Raw genomic sequence first — 20,749 nt, forward strand, 5'->3', positions numbered from 1 at the left:
TTTCAGCGAGTGAGACCCGCCTCATGCTGGGTATTCAGCTGTAGTGGAAACACCCTTAATGTCACTGTCCTCTGACCAATATGTCGACATAAATCCATATATAATACAGTACAGAATTAGTGTTTTAGCAATTGAGAAAAACTGTAAAACCTGGCTGTGGGTCAATGATAATGAGAGTATTGAGTCCTAAAAATCAGGTGGCACACAACAGGCTGTCTCGTGCACACAGTGGAAAAGGTGTGGTCGTGACTGTTGATTACATGCAGGAACAGAACAAGGGGAACATGACGCAGAGAGAGAAACAGACAGACAGGATCAGAGCGCTGAAGGAATTAGTGGGAATTTCGAGGTAGGTACAAATCCGGTCGTAGAAGTCAGCCTTGGTAGTATGTAAAGAATGTTTCCATTGTATTCTTGAAATGTTATAAAAACTGGAAATCATCAGTGTGAAAAGTATCTGATATGTATTTTTCATAAAACGTCTTGTGACCTAAAATTCTAATGAGCTATATATTTTAATTATAGCTTTTAAATTATCTACCCCCCTAATAGCAAAATTTTAGAGCTTTTTAAACAACTTTGTTTTATTTTAATTTTATCATTATTTAAATGCATCCTTTAAGATTTTTTCTTTTCTTACATAACTATATTTGTAATTTTTGTTTACATCTTAATTATCCTGATTTATTATCAAATCATTTTGTTCTTAATGAGGAACGTTAATGACATTTAAAAAAAGCAAAACATCTTTTTTTCCATCTGTTAGTATATCTCCTTACCTTTGTTTTTCTAGACAGTGTCATAGTAAGAGAGTGTCAAAATTGTACTTGAGTAAATGTACTTAGTTACATTCCACCACTGCTTATGACCAGTGCTATGTTAATCTATATTTAAAATAACCTTAACCTTTTCCAGGTTCAGCAGTCTCCCTTTTCAGGCAGTGTAACCAGTTCCAACATGAATAATAATCAGGTGAGTGAAATGAAACATTTAATTATTTTTCCTCTTTTAACATCCTCAAGGACCGCACCTTCCGTGTAACTTGGAGGGGTTCTGTTTCAGAACCCTGTCTACTCACCACCGGGGTCCCTCAAGGCTCGGTCCTTGGTCCGCTCCTCTTCTCGATTTACACCAACTCCCTTGGCTCCCTCATCCACTCGCATGGCTTCTCCTATCATAGCTTTGCCGACGACACCCAGCTAATCTTCTCATTTCCCCAGTCTGAAACACAGGCAGCAGCACGTATCTCTGCATGTCTGGCCGACATCTCCCAGTGGATTTCCTCGCACCACCTCAAACTCAACCTGGGCAAGACTGAGCTACTCTACCTATCAGGGAAGGGCTCCCCCACCACTGACCTCCACATCACTGTCCAGAACACAGTGGTTGTCTCCACAGAAACCGCCAAGAACCTTGGCGTGACTCTTGACAACCAACTGTCCCTCTCCACAAACATCACCGCCACCACCAGATCTTGTAGATTCTTGCTGCATAACATCAGGAGAATCCGTCCGTTTCTCACTCAGAAGGCAGCTGCTCGGTTGGTCTTCAATCTTCCCAAATTTTCACACACAACACCCCTCTTCCGCTCCCTGCACTGGCTACCTGTGGCTGCTCGGATACGCTTCAAGACTCTAGCTCTGGCGTACTCTGCTGCTAATGGTTCAGGTCCTACTTACATCCAGGACCTTGTCAAACTCTACACCCCTGCCCGTCCTCTCCGCTCTGCATCAGCCAAACAGCTGGCGACTCCCACCCTGCGTGGGTCAACTCGCCTCAAAACCTCCTCCAGACTTTTCTCTATCTTGGCTCCCAAATGGTGGAACGAGCTCCCTACCGACATTAAGACCTCAGACAGCCTGTACATCTTCCGCCGCAGGCTGAAGACCTATCTCTTCCAACAATACCTCGGTTAAGCCATGGTCACCTATATATATTAAAAAAAAAAAAAAAAATTGCTCTTCTTCTTCTTCTTTTCTATTCTTTTCTTCTTTAACATATAGCACTCCTGTAGCAATGACAGTTAGCTCTTAAAGTTTTGTACCTACTTGATTCCTGTGGTCTATGTCTAGTACCTTCAGGTCGAATGCACTTATTGTAAGTCGCTTTGGACAAAAGCATCTGCTAAATGACATGTAATGTAATGGAACCCTTTGATGCACAACATGGGTCTAAAGTGACCCGACAGAGTTTTTATGTTCTATATCTTTGCAATAAATTATTTTCATCATTCAGTATTTCAGGTTTTCCTCAATTAGTTTGTTTTTGATCATCATACATCCTAATTTCATGTTTTCCTTTATTATTATTTTTTTAATAAAATCCCTTTTTGTGTCACTACTCTTCTAACGCACAACATGGGTCAAAAATGACCCATATCCATTTTTTTTAGCTAAGTAGCTTGCTAAGCTACCTCCTTAGCTAAGCACTTAGCTAACTTCTTGGCTAAGTAGCTTGCTAAGCTAATTTCTTAGCTAACTTCTTGGCTAAGTAGCTTGCTAGGCTAACTACTTAGCTAACTTCTTGGCTAAGTATTTAGCTAAGTAGCGTGCTAAGCTAACTACTTAGCTAACTTCTTAGCTATGTAGTAAGTTAAGCAAGCCACTTAGCCAAGTAGTTAGCTATGTAATAATACAAAAACGTTTTTTCTTCATAAAGTATGCGAGGCAAAATGGAAATAATGATCTGTTGTTATCAAAAACAAGATATTTAAATAATACTTGGAATATTCAATCATAAAATAAGTTCATATCAAAAGATAGAGCACAGAATCACACAGCAAGCATTAAATAACATGGGAAATGAATGCGGGTCATTTTTGACCCATGTTGTGCATTAGAAGGGGGTCAATATGTTGTGCATCAAAGGGTTAAACAGGTTTTTTTTTAAACCACATTTGCTAACAAGATCACATGTTTACCTTGTGTTATTTCTAGAATATGTTTTATTCCTATTTCTTTACTGCACCTCCAGCCGAATGCCCCCGTCTATGAAAACAGAGGGTTTCAGCATGATGAAGGAAGACCCCCACCAACCCCACAACCCCCCAGCTATGTTGCCGTCATTCATAAAGTCGACACCTACCACACTACAGCACCTGGAACCCCACATGACACACCACAAAAGAAAGGTACAGACAATTTTAATTTTTTTCTGTGAAGCGATGGCGTGTGCAATAAAAAGGTGTGTGAACAACGGCTTCCATTCAGTCATAAGGAAATACATCTTCGGGACAATCATCAACATAGTGTCAAGTCAGTGATACTCTGCTGGTTGCGCTATCATAATAAAAGGAGGGTGAACTCGTAAAAATTGGAGAGAAAACTATGAGGGGCCATACAGGCTTTTTTTTTTTTTTTTTTACCTCTCACATACACAATTTTACCTCTCACATTCACAATTTTACCTCTCACATACACAATTTATCCACATTACCCAATCCACAATCCACATTACCCAAATCCACCCTATGCGGCCCCCTAATAGAAAACCACTCTGCTTCATTCATTATGACCATGTTGCAACTGTTTAGTCACTGCATTGATAGAAACAGTAGTTTATAAACTTCTCTTTCTCACCATGTTTATATTCTACATATGACCTGGTTCGAACCATAAAAAGTTTTATGGAAATTTATAGGATTATAAAAACAAAAGGAAAACAATACAAGCGTGATAGTCATGTGTCTAGAGGTGCACAGGGGCATCATAATCTTTAGCTGTATCTGTATTTGTATAGAAGACAGGAAATGGTTTATGCAGGAGTCACATTAAATAAAGCAAATGTTGTATTTTCTAACCTAATATTCATTTGCAATGTAATTTTTGTGCCTTCAAAGCATCAAATTTATTTAATATTGGCATATTATTTATAATGTATTTATTTTTTAACTAATTTCCACATCCTCACACTGTACTTTTCATTACTTTAAGACAGTGATTCCCAACCGCTGTTCCGCGGCACACAAGTGTGCCGTAAGAAATAATCAGGTGTGCCGTTGAAGATTATCCAATTTCACCTGATTGGTAGTCTAAGTGACCGGCAGAACAATTAAATGCTCTTCCAACAGAGAGCAGTGTATCAGCGAATCTCGCGGATTCACGCGTAATCAAGTGATATAACTCGCCTGGGTATACCCATACTTCCTTGCGCGCTCGAATTTCATTTTGAACCTCCAGGCAGTCTGGCAACTACAGCCGTGTCTTAGCCCTGCTTTAGGGATCCAATCACAGAACGGGGAGGGACGGCAAGACGATGACGCGTACTACTAGTTTTGTAGTTTTCTTACGGATCCAACATGGCTGCAGCAGACGCAAAACTCTCTTTAGCTGTAGATGGCATTTTAAATAGTTTAGAGCGAAAGTTGATTTTAAAAGAAGGACAACATGAGGGGGAATAAGGCGTAAAAATAAATAATCTTGCAGAAAGCGAGAACTGGAGAAGCAAAGCAGCAGCAACACTCTCACAGACACACACACACACACACACAGACACACCAACACTGCCGGTAGACTGTGAGCTGAAACTACAGAGCAGCCAGAGTCAGAACATGCTGCAGAAAAACGTTGCAGAAGCAGAAATGAGCATTTTAGTCTCAAAGTAGAGATTGGCTAGTCCGGCTATGTAAACATTCATTGCTGTCGCTCTACATACCTCATCTGGTATAACTGATACGATTGGCTAATGATAGACAGTCATAGCGCCCAATAAACTGCTCTGGAAAATCGTAAACCACGCCTCCTCTACGGAAAAATGAATTGATGGTTTCCAGACTAATCTCATTTGTGATTAGTCTGACGTTAGCCAGGCTATGATATAACCGGAAGAGAATCAACATCTCCTCATTAATGACTGGAGACAAATCCAGCAACTCCGTCTTAACGAGCGCTAACGAGGTCGGCCTGCGGTAGTTAGCTACAGTTAGCTCTGTAGCAGCACAGTGTGTATGTGCTACTGCTGCAGGAGGTGTTCACTTAGCGATCTCTGTTTGTTTACAACAAGCTCCGGAGTGAGCGGTGTCAGTGGGGTGAAAAGTCGAGTGAAAACCTCTAACCTGTTGACTTCAGGTCTGTCCCCGCCCATCACGACATCTTCAAGTTGTGAAATACAATCCGCCGTTAACCTGGGGTACTTTATTTTGAAAATATACCGGATGTTTTATTTCGTGTCTGTGCACGACTTCCTGCCCCGAACGATCTGCTCTGTGCTAAGATTATGCACCGTGCTCCGTCGTCCGACAAAAATAGAAGCTCTGCGCAAGTTTTGCGAGGGCGATGTCGGACTCATGACCCAGCGGATCTGGAGCCGGTGGAATCTCACACATTGATTATAATGAGCGTGTAACGGCTCCACCGACGGATCTGCAGCCGTTACGCATTCGTTCATGTGCAAAGTCGCCACTGGCTGGCTGTTTTGGGTCACTTTTGCCTGTTCCTAGGCCAGATAAAGGTGGAGGGTTGGAATTGTGACAGATGACACATGTGGTTCTAAACATATTTAGGGTTTTTTTTACTGTCTTTTTGACATTTTTGTTTGGTGGTATGCCGTGTGATTTTTCTAATGTAAAATATGTGCCGTGGCACAAAAGAGGTTGGGAAACACTGCTTTAAGAAACATAATGGCTGCCCACATATTCGGATAGAAGAAATATCTCTGTTTCTGTCACATTATTTGTGCATTTTCCAAAAAACATATTCAGAAATGGATACATGCCTACATGTGTCACTGGAGCTAAACTCAGAATGATGAACTCTTTACCTGTTATAGGATTTGAATTCCTTATGAACATAATAGAGCTAGAAATGGCTTAAATTTGCAATGTGTTATAAGACGTTTCTACAGTATTTAAGAGCTACAGAATGTTTCGTTTCTTTGTCATATCTGCAGAACAGTAGCTGCTAAGCCTGTTATTTGCATGTGTGACACTATGCACATCTTGGAGAGCATGCATTTTATTTTCACTAAGTCAGTTTTATCAAATTTTTTTATTGTCTTGCTTTGCAGGAAAGAAGAAATGTCAGTTGAAATATATACTGTGTGGCTCCATGTGTGCACTCCTTGTCCTGGCGGTGGCCGGCCTCCTGCTCTGGTACGTCTGTAAGTATATTTGAACATCTTTGTCGCTACATGAAATTCATTTGGTCATCATGTTAATCTAGTGTGATGGTCATGTCAACAGATTCCTGTGTGCTTTATTCTCTATATTTGTGTGTGTGTGTGTGTGTGTGTGTGTGTGTTTGCAGTATACTACCAGTGTTTACAGGGGAAGTCGTGTAAAAGTGATGGAAAGTGTTTGAGCTCCTCCCAGTGGTGTGATGGTGTTAAAGACTGCCCTAATGGAGAGGATGAATCTCACTGCTGTAAGACATTAATATTACCATCAACACCTACACACACATATACATACTGTATCTGTCTTAGTTCATCACATCAGTGAACATCATGGTGGCGGATTCTCTATGAGGGCCATATGGGCCATACTTCATTATTTCCTCTGATATATACAAAAAATACTTCTCACATTTACAATTTTACCTCTCACATTTATAATTTTACCTCTCACATTCACAATTTTACCTCTCACATTAACAATTTTCCACTCACATACACAATTTTACCTCTCACATTAACAATTTTACCTCTCACATTTATAATTTTACCTCTCACATTAACAGTTTTACCTCTCACATACACAATTTTACCTCTCACATTCACAATTTTACCTCTCACATTTATAATTTTACCTCTCACATTCACAATTTTACCTCTCACATTCACAATTTTACCTCTCACATTTATAATTTTACCTCTCACATACACAATTTTACCTCTCGCATTTATAATTTTACCTCTCACATTTATAATTTTACCTCTCACATACACAATTTTACCTCTCACATTTATAATTTTACCTCTCACATTTATAATTTTACCTATCACATTCACAATTTTACCTCTCACATTTATAATTTTACCTCTCACATACACAATTTTACCTCTCACATTTATAATTTTACCTCTCACATTCACAATTTTACCTCTCACATTTATAATTTAACCTCACATTTATAATTTTACCTCTCACATTCACAATTTTACCTCTCACATTTATAATTTAACCTCACATTTATAATTTTACCTCTCACATTAACAATTTTACTTCTCACATACACACATTTTTTTGTGAATGTGAGGGGTAAAATTGTGAATGTGAGAGGTAAAGTTACTTACTTATTACATACGGCTTCTCATAATTCTCCCTCACAGTTCGCCTCCACGGGACCAACTTCATGCTGCAAAGTTACTCAGATGCCAACCAGACGTGGTTGCCGGTTTGTGCTGACAACTGGGGCGACGACTATGGCAGAGCTGTGTGTGAGCAGATGGGCTACAACAGGTGATTATTGTACCGAGTGTACTCTGATTCCAAAAAAGTTGGGACATTTTCAAACAGAATGCAATCATGTTACCTTATACTTATGTAATAGTATTTTTATGTTCATACTTCTCCAGTTTTAGATTGTTAGTGAATATGGGGCTTTTACATGTATAATGATTTTTTTTTTGTTTTCTTTTCTTTTAAATCACTTCTTAAAATCTACTTTTATTTATACTTTTATTTAATGTTTTCCATCTTACTACTCTTTTTTATTTTATCCCATTCTATTCTCTCTATATTTTCTTCTTTTGACCTTTTAATTCTGTTATTATTACTTTATTAGGCTACTTTTCCTCAGTATCTGAGATTGTCTTGTGATTGATCCTATGCTGTCTTTTATCTGTTATTTTGTTTTGTTTTTTTAGCATTATGGCATCATTCAGCTGTTGTTTAAAAAGGTGCTATACAAATAAAAGTTATAATTATTGTTATTATTGCATTACACTGTAATATTGCTACTTTTACTTCAGTAAAAGTACTTTTTCCTCAACTAAATGTATTATTTTTGTGTATACAAATGATCATGTTTGTCCTTGTGTCCATCCTACAGAAACGATTACGTGTCCTCCACCCAGACCAGTGCAGGTTCTTTGGCATCCAGAGGATACATGAGGCTGAAGCTTGATATTAACCATGGGTTAAGTCTACAGTCTCGTCTTGTACACAGGTACACCGCCCCACCTATCACATAGTAACTTTGTACAGGGTATTTATTATCTTTATAACAACTTCAATTTAATTTTCTGCCATTTTTTCCTTTGCAGCCAGAGTTGCTTAGCCACCGCAGTCAAGCTTCAGTGTATTGGTAAGCCATTGCTTTAACCTTCACATAACTAATAACATAAGTGCATTTTTATTTTTTCCACACAACTAATTGCAGAGATCTTCATCTCTCTTCTGTAGTGGAATTAGCATACAGTATTGTGGAGCATACTCTTATCACATTTATTATGTAATATTCATTCCTTGTGCAAAATAAGTAAAATACTTGATGCTTAAAACTGCATACTTATTTTTGACAATTGCTTTCAAATAAAATGCAAAAAGATACATCCTACATAAAACTTGGATGATGCTTTCCCTGAGATAATCAATAACAAAACCCCCAATCAGGACAAATTTGGCCAATTTCACAATTGACATAATCAGTAAACATGTGCTTCAGGTGCAACTGAGAGGTGATGAGGAAACAATAAAAATTTCTGAACATATGACAGACATAGGCGCCGAGGTTCTGCATTTAATCAAGTAAGCAGCAACACATTATTTAATCGGTTTATTATATCGGCATGTTGGCCGATGTCCGATATGTGCCGATAATATCTTGCATCCCTAACTTTTTACTTTTTAAAGGATCTAACTTGGCGTGGTTAATGCTTTGATTTTGCTTTTCTGTTTGCTCTGGTGTTGCTGTATTTTATTTTATTCAATTTTAGTTGGATTTGACTTGGCTGGCTTTGGTTACTTAGCTTAAATTGACCTATTAAAAGCTTTTCTTCTCAGTTTCTGCGGGAGTGGTCTTCTGCCTTAAAAACTCTAGCTTAAGCTGTAAAATTTTCAAACCTTTTCACTCGGTACCATCTTTCTACTTTTTTCCCTTGACCATGACGACTTACTCAATCCCGGAACGAGTTTCAACTCGTAGATTCTTCAGACCACAATCAGCCCATCGTACTTATTGCAACCTTGTGCAGCCCGCTCGCTCAAAACACACTCAGCGCCTCAAGGGTGGACTCTGGAACTGCCAGTCTGCATGCCGTAAGACTGAGTTCATGATACCGACAGATACTGTACCGGTCCGCCGCAACATTCGCTCTCTCCCTCCTCCTGCTCTGGCCTCATCCCTTCTTTCTTCCCTCCCTTCATCGGACTCATTCTCACTTCTGCAGCCAACATTCTCCTCGCTACCCTCTCCTCCTCTCTTGACTCGCTTTGTCCTCTCACTCCTCGGAAAGTGCGCAAGTCCTCCCCAGCCCCTTGGTTGTGCAACTCGCCTCTCCTCCTTCCTTGTCATCGTCACCCACCCTCTCAGCCATTTTCCATGGTTTTCTTGATAATAACCAAAATCATTATCAAGAAAACCATGGAAAATGTCTAGATATGAGCTCTTAAATTAAACTCTTATGATCTATTTTTATTGTTATCATTATATTTGTCCAAACAAATGCACCTTTAGTTGTACCAGGCGTTAAAATGAACAAGAAAGCAAGGAGAAAACAAGAGTGGTCTAATCATTTTTTCCATGACTGTATGTATGAATGTTAGGTGGAATTTAGTTGATATGTGCAAAGCTGGGATTTAGCGTTAATCGGATGTTTTCTGTTATTCTGGAAAAAGTTTGATTAAGAGTTTATTAAAAATTGTATTAAGCTATTTGTCTCCACCCTCAGAATGTGGACGGAGTGAAGCTTCCCCCAGTCCTCGTATTGTGGGGGGTACAGACGCAGTAAATGGGGCCTGGCCGTGGCAGGTCAGCCTCCACGTTACTTTTCAACACGTTTGTGGAGGCTCCATTATCAGCCCTTATTGGATCCTATCTGCTGCACACTGCTTCAACTGGTAAGTGCCTATTCAGGGCCCTGCATGCAATTTACCTTGTTTGTGCATATATATATACACATATATATATATATATCTATATATATATATATATATGTATATATATATATATATTTTTTTTTTATTATTGTTAGACATTCAGGAATGAATCTAAGATGTTTGGCGATTTTCCCTCATGGCAGGCACTCCGGTCCTGAATGGTGGTGGGTACACACAGGCGATGTGAGAATGTCTAAGATTAGCCTTGAGGCTGGCAACTCAGTAAACAAAATTATCACTCATCAACAATACAACCCAGAAACTCATGACAATGACATCGCTCTCCTAAAGCTCAATACACCTCTGACATTTTCAAGTAAGTACTTGCCAGAAAAAGTCATGTTTCATGGTTTGGTTTGTGCATTGATAAAAGTAAGTAAGCAAGTAAGTATGTAAGTAAGTAAGTATGTAAGTAAGTATGTAAGTATGTAAGTAAGTATGTAAGTAAGTAAGTATGTAGGTATGTAAGTAAGTATGTAAGTAAGTAAGTAAGTATGTAAGTAAGTAAATATGTAAGTATGTAAGTAAGTATGTAAGTAAGTAAGTATGTAAGTAAGTATGTAAGTATGTAAGTAAGTATGTAAGTAAGTAAGTATGTAGGTATGTAAGTAAGTATGTAAGTAAGTAAGTAAGTATGTAAGTAAGTAAATATGTAAGTATGTAAGTAAGTATGTAAGTAAGTAAGTAAGTATGTAAGTAAGTATGTAAGTATGTAAGTAAGTATGTAAGTAAGCATGTAAGTAAGTAAGTATGTAAGTCAGTAAGTATGTAAGTAAGTATGTAAGTATATATGTAAGTAAGTAAGTGAGTAAGTAAGTAAGTAAGTACGTGAGTAAGTATGTAAGTAAGTAAGTATGTAAGTAAGTATGTAAGTATGTAAGTGAGTAAGTAAGTAAGTACGTGAGTAAGTATGTAAGTAAGAAAGTATGTAAGTAAGTATGTAAGTATGTAAGTATGTAAGTAAGTAAGTAAGTATGTAAGTAAGTAAATATGTAAGTAGGTAAGTATGTAAGTATGTAAGTAAGTATGTAAGTAAGTAGGTAAGTATGTAAGTATGTAAGTAAGTATGTAAGTAAGTAAGTAAGTAAATATGTAAGTAAGTAAGTAAGTATGTAAGTAAGTAAGTATGTAAGTATGTAAGTAAGTATGTAAGTAAGTAAGTAAGTAAATATGTAAGTAAGTATGTAAGTAAGTAAGTATGTAAGTAAGTATGTAAGTATGTAAGTAAGTATGTAAGTAAGTAAGTATGTAAGTAAGTATGTAAGTAAGTAAGTATGTAAGTAAGTATGTAAGTATATATGTAAGTAAGTCAGTAAGTAAGTAAGTAAGTATGTGAGTAAGTAAGTAAATATGTAAGTAAGTATGTAAGTATGTAAGTAAGTATGTAAGTAAGTAAGTAAATATGTAAGTAAGTAAGTATGTAAGTATGTAAGTAAGTAAGTAAGTAAGTAAATATGTAAGTAAGTTTGTAAGTAAGTATGTAAGTAAGTAAGTAAGTATGTAAGTAAGTAAGTATGTAAGTAAGTATTTAAGTAAGTAAGTATGTAAGTAAGTATGTAAGTAAGTAAGTAAGTGAATAAGTACGTAAGTAAGTAAGTAAGTACGTGAGTAAGTATGTAAGTAAGTAGGTATGTAAGTAAGTATGTAAGTAAGTTAATATGTAAGTAAGTAAATATGTAAGTAAGTAAGTAAGTATGTAAGTATGTAAGTAAGTAAGTAAGTAAGTATGTAAGTAAGTATGTAAGTAAGTAAGTATGTAAGTAAGTAAGTATGTGAGTAAGTAAGTAAGTAAATATGTAAGTAAGTAAGTAAATATGTAAGTAAGTAAATATGTAAGTAGGTAAGTATGTAAGTATGTAAGTAAGTATGTAAGTAAGTAGGTAAGTATGTAAGTATGTAAGTAAGTATGTAAGTAAGTAAGTAAGTAAATATGTAAGTAAGTAAGTAAGTATGTAAGTAAGTAAGTATGTAAGTATGTAAGTAAGTATGTAAGTAAGTATGTAAGTAAGTAAGTAAATATGTAAGTAAGTATGTAAGTAAGTAAGTATGTAAGTAAGTAAGTATGTAAGTATGTAAGTAAGTATGTAAGTAAGTATGTAAGTAAGTAAGTATGTAAGTAAGTATGTAAGTATATATGTAAGTAAGTGAGTAAGTAAGTAAGTAAGTATGTGAGTAAGTAAGTAAATATGTAAGTAAGTATGTAAGTATGTAAGTAAGTATGTAAGTAAGTAAGTAAATATGTAAGTAAGTAAGTATGTAAGTAAGTATGTAAGTAAGTAAGTATGTAAGTATGTAAGTAAGTAAGTAAGTAAGTAAGTAAATATGTAAGTAAGTTTGTAAGTAAGTATGTAAGTAAGTATGTAAGTAAGTAAGTATGTAAGTAAGTATTTAAGTAAGTAAGTATGTAAGTAAGTATGTAAGTAAGTAAGTAAGTGAATAAGTACGTAAGTAAGTAAGTAAGTACGTGAGTAAGTATGTAAGTAACTAGGTATGTAAGTAAGTATGTAAGTAAGTTAATATGTAAGTAAGTAAATAAATATGTAAGTAAGTAAGTAAGTATGTAAGTATGTAAGTAAGTAAGTAAGTAAGTATGTAAGTAAGTATGTAAGTAAGTAAGTATGTAAGTAAGTAAGTATGTGAGTAAGTAAGTAAGTAAATATGTAAGTAAGTAAGTAAATATGTAAGTAAGTAAATATGTAAGTAGGTAAGTATGTAAGTATGTAAGTAAGTATGTAAGTAAGTAGGTAAGTATGTAAGTATGTAAGTAAGTATGTAAGTAAGTAAGTAAGTAAATATGTAAGTAAGTAAGTAAGTATGTAAGTAAGTAAGTATGTAAGTATGTAAGTAAGTATGTAAGTAAGTATGTAAGTAAGTAAGTAAATATGTAAGTAAGTATGTAAGTAAGTAAGTATGTAAGTAAGTAAGTATGTAAGTATGTAAGTAAGTATGTAAGTAAGAAAGTATGTAAGTAAGTATGTAAGTATGTAAGTATGTAAGTAAGTAAGTAAGTATGTAAGTAAGTAAATATGTAAGTAGGTAAGTATGTAAGTATGTAAGTAAGTATGTAAGTAAGTAGGTAAGTATGTAAGTATGTAAGTAAGTATGTAAGTAAGTAAGTAAGTAAATATGTAAGTAAGTAAGTAAGTATGTAAGTAAGTAAGTATGTAAGTATGTAAGTAAGTATGTAAGTAAGTAAGTAAGTAAATATGTAAGTAAGTATGTAAGTAAGTAAGTATGTAAGTAAGTATGTAAGTATGTAAGTAAGTATGTAAGTAAGTAAGTATGTAAGTAAGTATGTAAGTAAGTAAGTATGTAAGTAAGTATGTAAGTATATATGTAAGTAAGTCAGTAAGTAAGTAAGTAAGTATGTGAGTAAGTAAGTAAATATGTAAGTAAGTATGTAAGTATGTAAGTAAGTATGTAAGTAAGTAAGTAAATATGTAAGTATGTAAGTAAGTAAGTAAGTAAGTAAATATGTAAGTAAGTTTGTAAGTAAGTATGTAAGTAAGTAAGTAAGTATGTAAGTAAGTAAGTATGTAAGTAAGTATTTAAGTAAGTAAGTATGTAAGTAAGTATGTAAGTAAGTAAGTAAGTGAATAAGTACGTAAGTAAGTAAGTAAGTACGTGAGTAAGTATGTAAGTAAGTAGGTATGTAAGTAAGTATGTAAGTAAGTTAATATGTAAGTAAGTAAATATGTAAGTAAGTAAGTAAGTATGTAAGTATGTAAGTAAGTAAGTAAGTAAGTATGTAAGTAAGTATGTAAGTAAGTAAGTATGTAAGTAAGTAAGTATGTGAGTAAGTAAGTAAGTAAATATGTAAGTAAGTAAGTAAATATGTAAGTAAGTAAATATGTAAGTAGGTAAGTATGTAAGTATGTAAGTAAGTATGTAAGTAAGTAGGTAAGTATGTAAGTATGTAAGTAAGTATGTAAGTAAGTAAGTAAGTAAATATGTAAGTAAGTAAGTAAGTATGTAAGTAAGTAAGTATGTAAGTATGTAAGTAAGTATGTAAGTAAGTATGTAAGTAAGTAAGTAAATATGTAAGTAAGTATGTAAGTAAGTAAGTATGTAAGTAAGTAAGTATGTAAGTATGTAAGTAAGTATGTAAGTAAGTATGTAAGTAAGTAAGTATGTAAGTAAGTATGTAAGTATATATGTAAGTAAGTGAGTAAGTAAGTAAGTAAGTATGTGAGTAAGTAAGTAAATATGTAAGTAAGTATGTAAGTATGTAAGTAAGTATGTAAGTAAGTAAGTAAATATGTAAGTAAGTAAGTATGTAAGTAAGTATGTAAGTAAGTAAGTATGTAAGTATGTAAGTAAGTAAGTAAGTAAGTAAGTAAATATGTAAGTAAGTTTGTAAGTAAGTATGTAAGTAAGTATGTAAGTAAGTAAGTATGTAAGTAAGTATTTAAGTAAGTAAGTATGTAAGTAAGTATGTAAGTAAGTAAGTAAGTGAATAAGTACGTAAGTAAGTAAGTAAGTACGTGAGTAAGTATGTAAGTAACTAGGTATGTAAGTAAGTATGTAAGTAAGTTAATATGTAAGTAAGTAAATAAATATGTAAGTAAGTAAGTAAGTATGTAAGTATGTAAGTAAGTAAGTAAGTAAGTATGTAAGTAAGTATGTAAGTAAGTAAGTATGTAAGTAAGTAAGTATGTGAGTAAGTAAGTAAGTAAATATGTAAGTAAGTAAGTAAATATGTAAGTAAGTAAATATGTAAGTAGGTAAGTATGTAAGTATGTAAGTAAGTATGTAAGTAAGTAGGTAAGTATGTAAGTATGTAAGTAAGTATGTAAGTAAGTAAGTAAGTAAATATGTAAGTAAGTAAGTAAGTATGTAAGTAAGTAAGTATGTAAGTATGTAAGTAAGTATGTAAGTAAGTATGTAAGTAAGTAAGTAAATATGTAAGTAAGTATGTAAGTAAGTAAGTATGTAAGTAAGTAAGTATGTAAGTATGTAAGTAAGTATGTAAGTAAGTATGTAAGTAAGTAAGTATGTAAGTAAGTATGTAAGTATATATGTAAGTAAGTGAGTAAGTAAGTAAGTAAGTATGTGAGTAAGTAAGTAAATATGTAAGTAAGTATGTAAGTATGTAAGTAAGTATGTAAGTAAGTAAGTAAATATGTAAGTAAGTAAGTATGTAAGTAAGTATGTAAGTAAGTAAGTATGTAAGTATGTAAGTAAGTAAGTAAGTAAGTAAGTAAATATGTAAGTAAGTTTGTAAGTAAGTATGTAAGTAAGTATGTAAGTAAGTAAGTATGTAAGTAAGTATTTAAGTAAGTAAGTATGTAAGTAAGTATGTAAGTAAGTAAGTAAGTGAATAAGTACGTAAGTAAGTAAGTAAGTACGTGAGTAAGTATGTAAGTAACTAGGTATGTAAGTAAGTATGTAAGTAAGTTAATATGTAAGTAAGTAAATAAATATGTAAGTAAGTAAGTAAGTATGTAAGTATGTAAGTAAGTAAGTAAGTAAGTATGTAAGTAAGTATGTAAGTATATATGTAAGTAAGTCAGTAAGTAAGTAAGTAAGTATGTGAGTAAGTAAGTAAATATGTAAGTAAGTATGTAAGTATGTAAGTAAGTATGTAAGTAAGTAAGTAAATATGTAAGTAAGTATGTAAGTATGTAAGTAAGTAAGTAAGTAAGTAAATATGTAAGTAAGTTTGTAAGTAAGTATGTAAGTAAGTAAGTAAGTATGTAAGTAAGTAAGTATGTAAGTAAGTATTTAAGTAAGTAAGTAAGTAAGTAAGTAAATATGTAAGTAAGTTTGTAAGTAAGTATGTAAGTAAGTAAGTAAGTATGTAAGTAAGTAAGTATGTAAGTAAGTATGTAAGTAAGTAAGTAAGTGAATAAGTACGTAAGTAAGTAAGTAAGTACGTGAGTAAGTATGTAAGTAAGTAGGTATGTAAGTAAGTATGTAAGTAAGTTAATATGTAAGTAAGTAAATATGTAAGTAAGTAAGTAAGTATGTAAGTATGTAAGTAAGTAAGTAAGTAAGTATGTAAGTAAGTATGTAAGTAAGTAAGTATGTAAGTAAGTAAGTATGTGAGTAAGTAAGTAAGTAAATATGTAAGTAAGTAAGTAAATATGTAAGTAAGTAAATATGTAAGTAGGTAAGTATGTAAGTATGTAAGTAAGTATGTAAGTAAGTAGGTAAGTATGTAAGTATGTAAGTAAGTATGTAAGTAAGTAAGTAAGTAAATATGTAAGTAAGTAAGTAAGTATGTAAGTAAGTAAGTATGTAAGTATGTAAGTAAGTATGTAAGTAAGTAAGTAAATATGTAAGTAAGTATGTAAGTAAGTAAGTATGTAAGTAAGTAAGTATGTAAGTATGTAAGTAAGTATGTAAGTAAGTATGTAAGTAAGTAAGTATGTAAGTAAGTATGTAAGTATATATGTAAGTAAGTGAGTAAGTAAGTAAGTAAGTATGTGAGTAAGTAAGTAAATATGTAAGTAAGTATGTAAGTATGTAAGTAAGTATGTAAGTAAGTAAGTAAATATGTAAGTAAGTAAGTATGTAAGTAAGTATGTAAGTAAGTAAGTATGTAAGTATGTAAGTAAGTAAGTAAGTAAGTAAGTAAATATGTAAGTAAGTTTGTAAGTAAGTATGTAAGTAAGTATGTAAGTAAGTAAGTATGTAAGTAAGTATTTAAGTAAGTAAGTATGTAAGTAAGTATGTAAGTAAGTAAGTAAGTGAATAAGTACGTAAGTAAGTAAGTAAGTACGTGAGTAAGTATGTAAGTAACTAGGTATGTAAGTAAGTATGTAAGTAAGTTAATATGTAAGTAAGTAAATAAATATGTAAGTAAGTATGTAAGTATGTAAGTAAGTAAGTAAGTATGTAAGTAAGTATGTAAGTAAGTAAGTATGTAAGTAAGTAAGTATGTGAGTAAGTAAGTAAGTAAATATGTAAGTAAGTAAGTAAATATGTAAGTAAGTAAGTATGTAAGTATGTAAGTAAGTATGTAAGTAAGTAAGTATGTAAGTAAGTATGTAAGTAAGTATGTACGTAAGTATGTAAGTAAGTAAGTAAGTGAGTAAGTAAGTAAGTAAGTAAGTAAGTACGTGAGTAAGTATGTAAGTAAGTATGTAAGTAAGTAAGTATGTAAGTAAGTAAGTAAGTAAGTATGTATGTAAGCATGTAAGTAAGTAAATATGTAAGTAAGTATGTAAGTATGTAAGTAAGTAAGTAAGTATGTGAGTAAGTATGTAAGTAAGTATGTAAGTAAGTAAGTAAGTAAGTAAGTGAGTATGTAAGTAAGTAAGTAAGTAAGTATGTAAGTAAGTAAGTACATTTTATTTATAAACCGCTTTTCACAGGAAAAGAAAACCACAAAGTGCTTTACAAGGGTATAAAACAACATACAGGCAAACACAGAATAACATAAACCCACACATGTTAATCTCTCAGGGACAGTGAAGCCAGTGTGTCTCCCCAACATGGATGTGGACCTCTCTGCTGGACAAAGAGCCTGGATCACAGGATGGGGAGCCTTAAGCACAGCTGGTAAGTCAAATGTCCAATGTGTCGTCGAATACAGATTATATCACATAATAATAATAATAATAATAATACATTTTATTTGGAGGCTCCTTTCTTGGCACTCAAGGACACCGTACAAAAAAGATAGAAAAGAAACAGCAATAAAATACACAGAATTAATAACAATACAATACAAAAGATAGATTGGACAGGGTAATTGTGATCAGAGGGAATAAGCAGTTTTAAACAGATGTGTTTTGAGTTGTGATTTGAAATGAGGGAGTGAGTCAATGTTCCTGAGTTGGGGTGGTAGTGAGTTCCAGAGGCGGGGAGCAGAGCGGCTGGATGCTCTGCTCCCCATGGTGGTGAGACGGGCGGAGGGGACAGACAGGTGTATGGAGGAAGAGGATCTGAGGGAGCGGGAGGGAGTGGGAACATGGAGGAGGTCGGACAGATATGGGGGGGCGAGGTTGTGGATAGCCTTGAAAGTTACCAGGATGTGCAGGACCTGTTTTTAAGTCTTAAAGTCCAAGTACGGGAACAGTTTTTTTGAAGCTTGACTGAGTTAACTGTGGATGTGCAATCATTAATTTCTCTCAGGACCGTCCCCTGAGATACTGAACCAGGCCCAGGTGACTGTTTACAGCAGAGAGGTCTGTAACGCCCCTAATGTGTTAGATGGACAAGTCACTGAGAATATGATCTGTGCCGGAAAACTGGAGGGAGGAGTGGACTCATGTCGGGTTAGTCATTCTGTCCGTCACACACACACTAACCTGAAATATTACTACATATGTCCCTTTACTAAGAATCACGGTATCTCCTTCCATTTGTTTATAGATATGAGTTTTCCTCCATGTTGCTGATGTAACCCACTTGGGGATAACAGAATACTCAAATGTATGTGGACTAGTGTCTAGGTTCGTAGGAGAGGTAAAAATAAGGGACACTCGACACAATGAGCAGCTGGAGTCATAGGTTGCTTTTTCCAACTTAAAATGTATTGAAAAAGAATAATGAAAATATAAATTCTCTTAGTGCATCTAGTGCAACAAAAACAAATTTCAAGGGTTCAGTGTAAACATAAAATAAAAACCAACTTTGGTCAATAATCTCAATAAAGTATAACATTAATGGGAGGTTATTACATTATCAGGTTAGCCTTCATTTCTCAAGTCCTGATAATGTAATAATTCCCCAATATTGTAATAATTTAACAGCAGACCACCCATTACTTGGGTTCAAGTGGTAATACTGTGTATCAACTCTAGCTCAAGAGCTCTAGCGCCACCAACAGGTCAAAGCTGAATGTTTATTAACTTTTGACCCGTTCATCCGTTTTTCACAAAGGATGTATCACTGGAACCCTTGGGCCAACCCGAGCTCAATGCATCCTCAATGGGGTTTTTCCGCCATATTGGATTTTCCGCCATCTTTGATTTGATCAAAAACCTTCCATTAATGTTATACTTTATTACATTATTGGTAAAAAAAAAAAAAAAAAGTGTATAACATTATTGGGAAATGCACTTTATTACATTATCGGGAAGTTATTACATTATCAGGTTTTATTACATTTTCAATGGACTCAAGTGCAGATTTTTATTACATTATTGGGAATTTATTCCATTATCAGGTTCTACAGGCCTGTTTTGTTCTGCCTATGTTTGTAAAGCACTTCAGGGTTAGCTCCTGTTGTTTTTAATGTCCTATAGAAATAGATTTGACTTGACTTGACGTATTTGTTCCTCCTGTGTGCTGCAGGGTGACAGTGGAGGACCCCTGGTGATTCAGCAGGGAGGTGTATGGTGGCTGGCAGGGGACACTAGCTGGGGGATTGGATGTGCTTGGAAGAACAAGCCAGGAGTCTATGGCAATGTGACCTATTTTGTCAACTGGGTGTATGAACAAATGCAGGTATGTTAATGAAATAGAGACGTCATTCTCTGTACAATGTGAGTTTCCCAAACTGTCTAATTTTACCTTTTTGACTCATAATAACACTAATAATTATTGTAGTTATTTAAGTCTACATGTTCTAACCTTTTTTTTTTATCTCCACAGAATGAGTGACAGACCTGAAGACAACTCTTACATTAATCAGCAGTACTTTCTTCATCACACACTTTAAATCTCAAGCTCTGAGGGAACTTATTGATCAGGAAGATTTTCATAAACTGAAAGCTTATACTAATAAAAAAGGATGTGTCATTTCATTACTTTTTTTATATACCTGTTATTACAGATACAATGTTAAAATGAATCTATTTATTTGTTGTAATTACACTGATTTTGCACAAAGAACTGAGTTTTAATTTCACACATTGTGACAAATACGACAGTGTTGAAATGTATCTAAGTAGATCTACTCAAGTACTGTACTAATTCACAGTACTTGCACTTTATTTGACTATTTCCTTTTTATGCAACTTTATATTTTTACTCTACTACATCTCAGAGGCAAATATTGTTCAAGAAATTTCTTACTCCTTCAGAGTTGTGTGACCACTTTACCTACTTTTCAGATCACTTGAATTATTTATTTTTTCCCTTCCTGTCCAGTGAATACAACAAATGATCATTTCAAAGTTTATGATAAACTAGATCAGTAGTTCTCAACCTTTTTGAGTCGCGACCCCCAATTTAACATGCATGTTGTCTCACTGAACAGAATCTCACAGTTCAGATCAGACAAACTCAGTTGATCCGACGAATTTTGGACAAATAATGAAGCAGACAACAACAAAAACATCTCTCTGTCTGTTCATTTATATATTTTTTTATATTTCATTGTTACTTTTAATCTAAGTTGTTCCCTTAATATGCAAACGATTCCTGTGTGTGATCGGGCCATGTATTTGAATAATTCAGATGAAATGCACCTGTGTGTGTTTGTGTGCGTGCAGTGGTTCCAGCTGCAGCCCCGCCCGACCTGCCAACAGATGAGCCGATAACAGACCAGACACACACACACACACACACACACACACACACACACACACACTGCCTAACAGAGATACCTGAACTAGTTCAGGTCACTTCAGGTCACCTAAAACAGTAGTTCTCAACCTTTTTGAGCTGCGACCCCCAATTTAACATGCATGTTGTCCGCGACCCCCGATCACTGAACACAATCTCACAGTTCGGATCATACAAACTCAGTTGATACTAATTAATCCAAGTAAGAACTTGCTACTTTGGGACGTTACAAAATAACCCAAAAAAGAATCA

The 20,749-nt window shown here is 34.3% G+C and overlaps 1 protein-coding gene across 1 annotated transcript; it reads left to right on the forward strand.

Moving 5' to 3' along the window:
• The first annotated feature begins 284 nt into the window (after positions 1 to 284).
• Positions 285 to 20,749, forward strand: LOC131986969 (transmembrane protease serine 2-like). Its single transcript, XM_059352109.1, has 14 exons — positions 285 to 335; positions 916 to 972; positions 2,974 to 3,130; positions 6,004 to 6,096; positions 6,243 to 6,359; positions 7,267 to 7,396; positions 7,989 to 8,105; positions 8,203 to 8,243; positions 9,829 to 9,997; positions 10,180 to 10,352; positions 17,447 to 17,542; positions 18,119 to 18,261; positions 19,283 to 19,435; positions 19,583 to 20,749. Exons 1-14 carry the CDS (start codon positions 285 to 287, stop codon positions 19,589 to 19,591), a joined length of 1,506 nt encoding a protein of 501 aa, XP_059208092.1. The 3' UTR covers positions 19,592 to 20,749.

This window comes from Centropristis striata, chromosome 15 (assembly GCF_030273125.1).
Source record: "Centropristis striata isolate RG_2023a ecotype Rhode Island chromosome 15, C.striata_1.0, whole genome shotgun sequence".
Classification (NCBI taxonomy): domain Eukaryota; kingdom Metazoa; phylum Chordata; class Actinopteri; order Perciformes; family Serranidae; genus Centropristis; species Centropristis striata.